General features: G+C 48.7%; 1 protein-coding gene across 2 annotated transcripts; it reads right to left on the reverse strand.

Moving 5' to 3' along the window:
- Positions 1-1,079: 1,079 nt before the first annotated feature.
- LOC102417067 (zinc finger protein 883-like) lies at positions 1,080-8,461 on the reverse strand. Of its 2 annotated transcripts, XM_006107924.3 has the most exons (3): positions 8,195-8,461; positions 4,663-4,786; positions 1,080-3,120 (listed from the first exon to the last, which is right to left on the reverse strand). In XM_006107924.3, the coding sequence occupies exons 1-3, from the start codon at positions 8,459-8,461 to the stop codon at positions 1,478-1,480; spliced, it is 2,034 nt and encodes a 677-aa protein (XP_006107986.2). In that variant the 3' UTR covers positions 1,080-1,477. The 2 variants fall into 2 exon arrangements, with proteins under 2 accessions (XP_006107986.2, XP_023604380.1); XM_023748612.1 differs by lacking the exon at positions 8,195-8,461 and having other exon boundaries at positions 1,080-3,640; positions 4,663-4,728.
- Between the last annotated feature and the right edge of the window lie 1,161 nt (positions 8,462-9,622).

Raw genomic sequence — 9,622 nt, forward strand, 5'->3', positions numbered from 1 at the left:
CATTAAAAGAGAATTAGAGAAAAAAAATAAAAAAAGGGAATTAGAGGAAATATTTTAATATTGCTATTTGACCTTTCTCTATAATAGAAGTGTGAGAGATGAAAGGAAATCACTAAAATGTATGAGAATATATAAATTTATTAATAAACAGTAACAAAAGGATATAACAGAGGCATGATATAAAAACAAAAACATGATATGAAAACAAAAACATCATATAAAAACAAGTTATGCCAACAATGACTAATAAAGTGAGTAAACTTATCCTAATATGTCCCTGTACACCACATTAAGAGTGAAAACACTTTCAGAGTGCTTGACTAATTTCCCTTTTGATGAATTATTTACAACTTTAACGTCACATGCTCTTCGAACTCGAGAGAAAGCAACATATAACTGACCATGTGCGAAAACGGGTTCAGGTAGGAACATGCCTACTCTGTCTAGAGTTTGTCCTTGTGATTTTTTTTAAAATATGTTTTATTGATTTTTTACAGAGAGGAAGGGAGAGGGATAGAGAGTTAAAAACATTTGTACGCAAAGCATATGAGGAATCTAGCAGTTTCGCTAAAAAAATTTCAAGTAAATGGTTCTCGGTCTCCTCCAGTGTTGTTATGACTGAGGAAATGAAACATTCCCAACATCCCAGCATCTTTAAAGCTTTTCTCCAGTGTGAACATTCTAGTGTCTAAAGAGGTTAGATTTGAGTCTAAAAGAATCCCCACATCCAGTACACCCATAGGCTTTTCTCCAGATTGAACTCTCCAGTGTTGAATCAGGTTGGAACATTGTCTAAAGAATTTCCCACAATCACTACATTGCAAAGGCATTTCTCCAGAGTGAACTCTGTAGTGTTGGAAAAGGATAGAGCTTCCTATAAAAAAACTTCCCACATTTGCCCTGGCCGGTTTGGCTCAGTGGATAGAAGAGTAAGCCTGCAGACTGAAGGGTCCCAGATTCGATTCCGATCAAGGGCACATGTCCAGGTTGCTGGCTTGATCCCCAGTAGGGGGCGTGCAGGAGGCAGCCAATCCATGGTTCTCTCTCAACCTTGATGTTTCTCTCTCTCACCCTCTCTGTTCCTCCCTAAAATCAATAAAATTATATATTTAAAAAAAAAAAAACTTCCCACATTCACTACACTCACACGGCTTTTCTCGAGTGTGACATCGCTGGTGTTCAATGAGGAGAGAGGTTGTCACGAAGGACTTCCCACAAACACTACACACATAAGGCCTTTCACCAGTGTGACCTTTGCGGTGTTTACTGAGCTGAGACCTTTCTGTGAATGACTTTCGACAATAACTATACTCATATGGCTTTTCTTCACTGTGAGTGCTTTGATGTTGAATGAGTCTATGTTTATAACTAAAGCATTTTCCACAATCACAACATCCATATGGTTTTTCTCCGGTGTGAACTATCTGGTGAAGAACAAGGCCACAAGTATTGCTATAGGAATTCCCACATTCACCAGTCATAAGGCTTTTTTTCCAGAATGAACGTGATGGTGATAACTAAGACTGCTGCGTAGTCTAAAGCATTTCCCACAAATACTGCACTCAAAAGGCTTTTCTCCAGTGTGACATCGCTGGTGATCAATGAGGATAGAATTACGGCTGAAGGACTTCCCACAATCAGTACACTGATATGGCTTTTCTCCTGTGTGAACTTTCATATGTTGGAGGAGGATATTGCTTTGTCCAAAGGTTTTCCCACATGCACTGCACTTATAAGGCTTTTCTCCAGTGTGAACTCTCTGGTGAATACGGAGGTTAGCTTTGCGTCTAAAAAACTTCCCACATTCACTACACTCATAAGGCTTTTCTCCAGTGTGACCTTTGTGATGTTCCATGAGCTTAGACCTAATGCTGAAGAACATTCCACAATCACTACATTCATATGGCTTTTCTCCAGTGTGAATTTTCTGATGTTGAACGAGTCCACTGTTATATCTAAAGCATTTCCCACAATCACTACACTCATATGGCTTTTCTCCAGTGTGAATTCTTTGATGTCGAGTGAAGGCAGACCTTCTGCTGAAAGATGTCCCACAAACACTACACTCATAAGGCTTTTCCCCAGTGTGACCTCGGTGGTGTTCAAGGAGTGTTGAGCTCTGGCTGAAGGACTTTCCACAATAGTTACACTCATATGGCTTTTCTCCAGTGTGAATTCTCTCATGTTGAATGAGTCCATTTTGATAGCGAAAGCATCTCCCACAATCACTACATTCATACGGCTTGTCTCCGGTGTGAACTCTCTCGTGGTTATGGAGGTAATCTTTGCGTCTAAAAAACTTCCCACATTCACGACACTCATAAGGCCTTTCACCTGTGTGACCTCTCCGGTGTTCAATGAGCTTAGACCTATGGCTGAAGGACATCCCACAATCACTACACTCATATGACTTTTCTCCAGTGTGAACTCTGTTGTACTGAATGAAGCTAGAGCTTTGGCTAAAGGATTTCGGACAATCACCACACTCATAAGGCTTCTGTCCAGTGTGAAGTCTCCTATGACCTGTGAAGTCTCCTAAGGCCTTCCCACATTTGCGACACTCAAAACGCCCTTTTCCAGGGCAGACGCTCTGCTGTTGAACAAGGTTCTGGTTGTGGAAGGCAGCCATTTTACACTCACCCCACTCGTGATGATGTTTTCCACTAAGAACGGCCTGCCCACTCTCAGGGCCACTGTGTGGCTCCTCAGTATGAAGAGTGTCCTGGTGCTGAAGAAGGCCTGCGATGGCTGGGAAATCCTCCTCTACCTCCCTATACGTGAAAGGCTTCTGTGATGCATAGAAGCTGCACCTGGTCAGCAACGAGGCCCAGTCCACAGCTTCGTTCCAAGGCTTCTCTCCACTGGCTTCTCTCTGTTGCTGGTGAGGGTTTGCGCTGAAACAGGAGTCTCTCACACACGCATCACTGAAGGCTTTCTGCTCAAAGTCTGCTGCTTGTGACTCAGTCAGGTGCAGAATAGCTTTTAAGACTGAGACACACCGGTCACAAAGATGGGTCTTCTGGGTTGGTAGAGCTGTCTTAGAAGCCTTGACCTGTGACTCTGCTGTTACAGATACACTCTGCTTGGAAGAGGTCTCATCTTCACTTTTATGCCAACAACCTGAAAGCAAAGAAATGCTGAGGTAACGGTGTTGGCTGTAGTGGGAGGAGCAAGTCCCATTACTAAGGTTTGTCAGACTCCGTATGTTGGTTTCATGGGATCTTGGTTTTTGGTTTCGTGAGATCATCTGAAAATAGAGCCCTGGAGGTAGGTTGAATAACGTGCTGCTGTGCAGTACTGGGCTTCTGAAGATCACAAAATAGGGGAGACCTCCCCAGGAAAAGGACACAGACATGGCAGGCAACCACATGGAATAGAAACAGCATCTCCAACTAATTCTTCTGCTGAAAGCATTCAGAAGGGCTTGTCTAAGGGTGAAATGGGCAAGCTGTCCAGAAGGTTGGTTATGTTTTACCCCCAGTAAAATTCAGGAAGTGAGAAGCTGGTGTCTATGCACTTGCTAATGACACATGCACACCTCATAACATATGCAGAGGTCAATGCTGGAACATATGCCAGAGGAACCAGTGCAGAGGAACAGCTGATGCTGGGAGACCACAGAGGGGAAGGGAGCCAGAAGCTGAGAAGTCACCGATGAAATGACAAGTTATCAAAGGATCAAATATGGGAAAGAAAAAATGGAAATGTGCTGTGAGCAGGGGCACTTGCACCACAACACTATCGGACACAAGCAGAATCCGGGCATGATTGGAACAGCCCTTAGGTCAGGCTCTTGCCCAGCTGCCACTCACCAGGGCCAGCCTTCTCCTGAGACCATCTTTCTATGTACAGCCTGTGATAGAAGCAGGGTTCTCCCTGCACCTTCAATGAAACAACTACTCAGAACCTGAATGATCCAAGTCTTAATGACAGACAACACACGTAAGCAGCCACTACTGGCCCAGAGCCAACTTGACATACGATAGTGTTCAGGGAAGACAATATTACAAACAATTGAGGTAGATCTGACAAGTACAGTCCATGGTTCATATAAAGAATGACCATGACCTGGCACAGGAAGTCACAAAGGATTGTTAGCTAACAGAAGGGGCCAGAACCAGAAGCCATGAATCTGGGCAGAGTCACCCTTCCAGGCAGAGGGTGAAGACGGGGCATGTACTGGGCTGTCTGAGCCGAGGCCCATTCTCTGAACTTTTTGAGGCAACAGATGTAAGGGATGCTCAGTGTTCCCGGCAGAGGGCACTCACACCACACAACACAGCACAAGCAGCCACAGCACGTATGACAATGAAGTGCGGAAATTAGCAGAGCCCATGGTCTGGCTGAGGGACTAAGCTACTTCAGGAGGAAAAACGAAAGGGAGGCCACAACCTAGGACAGTGATGGCGAACCTATGACACGCGTGTCAGAGGTGACACGCGAACTCATTTTTTTGGTTGATTTTTCTTTGTTAAATGGCATTTAAATATATGAAATAAATATCAAAAATATGTCTTTGTTTTACTATGGTTGCAAATATCAAAAAATTTCTGTATGTGACACGGCACCAGAGTTAAGTTAGGGTTTTTCAAAATGCTGACACACCGAGCTCAAAAGGTTCGCCATCACTGACCTAGGACATGAGTAGTGTGAAGGTCTTACCAACAGATGCTACAAGTGCAAAGTTCTCCAGCATCACCTCGCAGTACAGCAGTCTCTGAGCCTCATCAAGGAGCCCCCACTCCTCCTGGGAGAAGGCAATGGCCACGTCCTCAAAGTCCATATCCTGTAATAATGGTGACAATTCAGTTCATGACCAGCTTCACTCCTAGGATTTTACATTCCTCATACCACTCAGTCTCCACATCCATCTGCTCCCTCCTTCCACATCAATGACACCAAACCCTGCTATCATTGGAGTCACTCACTTCTATATTCCCATTGATACTGTGTCCTCCCACAATAACAGGCAGAGGGGCAGAGAGATAACAGTTCTGCGCGTGGCATGTAGGCCACACTGCCCCTTGTTAACACAGTGGGTGTCACAAACATACAGAGAAGTTGGCCACAGAGAGTGTGAGTGATGAGACACTCAAGTTGTCAGGCAATACCTGTGAGTCCAGTGTCCCTCCAATACATAAAAACCATGGCATCACCCTTCACCCTGGCGACCCAAATCCCTTCCCTTTACAGTACCCTCCGCACATAATTATGTGTATCACACCTCTCTCTCACAGCTACATTCCCAGCAGCACAGCTTTAAAGGAAAGTCAAACATGCCCTGACAGGGACAATTTTTCCATGATTCGCTTCTTTCCCAGGATTATAATTTTACCACCTCCCTAATCCAGCCCCTGCTTCTCCTTCTCCCTTCCCTATGCCAGGGGAGATTTCCAAGCCTGGGTGGCACTGAGGTCTGCTATCTCATCGAGGCCCTACTGATCACTATATCCGCCCTCAACAAAAGGCAGGAAGGGACATAAATGACATCAAAGTTCTGGGCCTGGCATGGAGGACCACACCCCCTCCTTCCAGGCAACTCCCCGGGGAGCCACATTGCGTTTCCACCAAATACGACAGACACGGGCTCGCCCTTCATTCACTCTCATGTCAATGCCAGGGCCCTGTGGCCATGAGCTCACACGCCCTCTCCACGTGCACATCACTGTCCCGACCACACCTCTCCCGCCTGCGCTCCCACCGCCCGGCCCCTCCTGTTCGGCACCACATCATCTCCTTGGCCTCTCTCTTCACTGCTCAGCAGATGGGGTCCAGAGAATGTTTGGAAAACTCTAAGAGGATCGAGCACTGCCCGGACTGATGGTCCACATCACAGAGGCGGCCGGAGTCCTGCCCCGAGGGCCGCCCTCCTGACTGTTCCTTGTTCCCACGTCACATGGGCTCTCAGGTGCCCACAGCCTCCCCACTGGTGCTGCACCTCATGTCCCTGCACAGTCACAGCCTCCCCTCTCCTCACCCCACACCAGGCCCAGCCCGAGGGCCCTCTAGCCTGTGCCCAGTGAGTCTTCCAGATGATCACATGTGCCCCTAAGCTAACAGCCAACCTGACGGCCACACCCCAGCCACACCAAGGGCCATACCAATGTTCTGGAGAGTCTTGAAAGCAGTGAATATGCACCAGCCCTCCTCTCATCGTGTGTGAGTTACTCTTCCACCCTCATCTGTTCCACATCCCTCGTCCCTTGGAGGCCTTGTCCACTTGCCAAACCAGTCTCTCCCTCACCCTCCACATGACCACTTCTGTCTGTCACTTACATTGTGACACCCACTTCCCACAACCAGGGTTCCAGCAGGAACCCAGTCCTCAGGCCCACGCTCCTCATCCTGGGCTATTACCCTTAACATTCCGACCAGGATTCCCCATATTAACGTGAGCTGCAGCTCCTCCAGGGTCCACACACTCTCCACTTCCTTTTGGAGAAGTCGCCATCCTGAACACCTCCTCAGAACTCCAGACACCTATGAACTCGCTCTCAAAAATCTCATACCCTCATCAGGCCAAAAATAAAACTCCCGATACCCTCAATGAATACTGCTCTTCCTTCAGTGTGTTTCGCCATCTAAATTGAGGTGCTTCACTTCCTCCAAACCTTCATGTCATCCCTGGCTCCTACCTCTCTCTATGTCAACCTTAAAATTAGAAAATGCAGCCCTAGCTGGTTTGGCTCAGTGGATAGAATGTTGACCTGCAAACTGAAAGGTCCCAGGTTCGATTCCAATCATATACCTGGGTTGCGGACTCGCTTGCGTGCAGGAGGCAGCCAATCAATGATTCTCTCTCATTATTGATATTTCTATCTCTCTCTCCCTCTCCCTTCCTCGCTAAAATCAATCAAAAATATTTAAAAAAAAGAAAATGCAGAAGGCACCCTGGCCGGTTTCGGTTTCCTCAGTTGGGCGGAGCGTCGGGCCCCATACACCAAGGTTGGGGGTTCAATCTCCCATCAGGGCACATACAAGAATCAATCCATGAACGGATAAATAAATAGAACAAATCAATGTCTGTCTGTCTGTCCCTATCTCCCTAAAATAAGTAAATAAAGCTTTAAAAAAAATCCTGGCATCTTCACTCAAAACCCTAACTTATAATCACAATGCTTCTCTCACCTCCATGGCCACCACCCTGGCCCAGACACCATCACAATTACTCCGACTATTGCAGCAGCCTCCTCCCTGTTCATTCTAAGCTGCAGCCACATGGATTCTCACGAGACCTGGGTCAGATCACCTGCCTCCACTGCCCCAGGCACCCATCACCGGCAGAACAAACACTCAACTTGTTACAAAGCTGCTCTAGACCTGACTCCTCTCCCACTGCCCCCAGTTCCCATGGGAAGAAAGGACACTTGCAGGTTCCAGAACTTGCTCAGTGTCCCCTCTAAGCCATTGCACATTCTGGCCCCTGTGCCTGGGAGGACCTCTCACATCTCATTCCACTTGTTGCCAAAAGAGGGACCACATCCTATAACCCTAGACCTCGACTTAGGATTCTGGCCTTGGTGTCTGTTCAAGATCCCCAGGCCTACGAGCTGGAAGAGAGGCTGGACAGCCCCAGGACCCCACGACCTCAGAGGCCACAGGAATGTGAGACCCTGAAATCAGCCCCACAGCCCCGTCCCCTCAGCAGCTCTGCACCCGCAGGAACCGGTGGGAACTAAAGGGCTGAGGGCCTGGCACCCACCCCAGGACCCAGGGGCTCAGGCTGCTCAGGGCCTGGCCCAGCCCCAGGGCCGGGTGATGCCCGCAGCCCTCAGCGGTCAGTCCAGTGTGCAACTGCCAGTGACCTCATCACCTACAGGGTCCTCCTTCCCGCCCCTCCTGCTGGCCCCTCCCTTCTAGTCTGTTCATCCTCTGGGAAGTTTTGGGAAAACTTGAGAATCCCTGCCTCACACAATGTCCCTGTTTTGTTCACATCCATCCATGGCCCGGCGCCGTGAGAATAAAAGTAACACTCCTCACGCACACCTCTGCCTCACTTTCTCTGTTGCCTTTAGAAACAAAACAGGGCCCAGGTTTCCCGAATCTTCCAGCTTAGCAGCCCCTGCACCTGTTCACCCGGTGGCCCCTCACCCTCTCCCACCCCCGTCACACCGGTGTCACCCAGTAACGCCTCCCGGTCCTGAGGTGGGGCCCGGGCTGCAGGGTTGGGTGGGGGAAGCGGGGACGTGCTCACCTCAGCCCGGCGCCTTGGCGCTGCCACAGCCATCAAACTCTGTGGGCAGAGCCCAGTCTGTGAGGCTGGAAGGCCTGAACCCCAACAGTAGCGGCTCAGCAAGTCTCGGACCCGCCTCAGCATGGCAGGGACGACCCTCTGGCACTTCCCCACCACGGCCTGTTGCTTTGGAGCCTCTGACTTGGTGAACCACCCTGAAAGGCAAATATGAAGCTTCTGAGGAGGGCACAGGAAGTCCCACCCTGACCTCCCCAAAACGGGGCACATTCCCCTCTGGGTAATGTAGTTTTCTCAGGAGGGGACGTGCAGAACGCAGCCAATGATTCTCTCATCATTAATGTTTCTCTCCCTCTCCCTTCCTCTAAACCAGTGATTCCCAAAGTGGGCGCTACCGCCCCCTGGTGGGCGCTGCAGCGATCCAGGGGGGGCGGTGATGGCCACAGGTGCATTTGTTTTAACTTTTTTTGTATTACCTTTCTATTCTGAGTTCAATAAATAGTTTCATAATTTCAAACTTCAATGTTTCTAATTTACACCTTTCTTTACTATATTTTACAAAAAAGGTATTACCTTTCTATTCTGAGTTCAATAAATAGTTTCATAATTTCAAACTTCAATGTTTCTAATTTACACCTTTCTTTACTATATTTTACAAAAAAGGTAGATACATTAATCCATATATCTTTCTGTTTAATTGCTATTAAAATTTTTTAAAAATTAATTTCCAGGGGGCGCTGAGTAATATTTTTTCTGGAAAGGGGGCGGTAGGCCAAATAAGTTTGGGAACCACTGCTCTAAACAAAACAAAAAACAAAACAAAACAAAAAAACCCAAAAAAAATAAAATAAATAAAATTAAAATAAAGTGGGAAATGGGCACTGAAGGCGCATGGGTTCCCCCGGGTGTCGGGAAGGAACGGAAGCAGTGCCTGTGAGGGTGCGACCAGGCCCGGGGCAGTGGCACAGGGTGGGCAATCCTCGAACCCCGACCCGCCGGAGGGGAGCCGCCTCCCTGAGCCCTTGGGTGGCCCCAGAAAGCCCTCCCTTAGGAATGACGGGGCGCCCGATATTTACTGTTTTAGACCGACAGCCCCTTAATGTGAAGAGCGCTGCGGGTCCCCTTGGTTGTTTTTTGGGGGGGAAACTTGGTTAATTCTTTCGCCCGGAAGATGGGGTTCAAGTCAGCGGAGCCACGTGGGACCTGAGTTCGAATCTCCGGGGAGCGCGTTGGGGGGCGGCGGGAGGGACGCCCCCCACTGCCCGGGGCTGGCGGCGTCTCGGCGGGAGACACCCCGAGGGCGTGGGCTTTTCCGAGCAAACCCGTCGCGATTGAGTCTCCACCTCAAGACCCGGACCCCGTGCTCCCCCTTTTCACCCACCGAGGCGAGTCCCCGAACTGCCCGCGCCGCCTCAGGGGGCGCCCGCCCGG

The sequence above is a fragment of the Myotis lucifugus genome, unplaced genomic scaffold (genome assembly GCF_000147115.1).
Source record: "Myotis lucifugus unplaced genomic scaffold, Myoluc2.0 scaffold_1581, whole genome shotgun sequence".
Lineage (NCBI taxonomy): Eukaryota > Metazoa > Chordata > Mammalia > Chiroptera > Vespertilionidae > Myotis > Myotis lucifugus.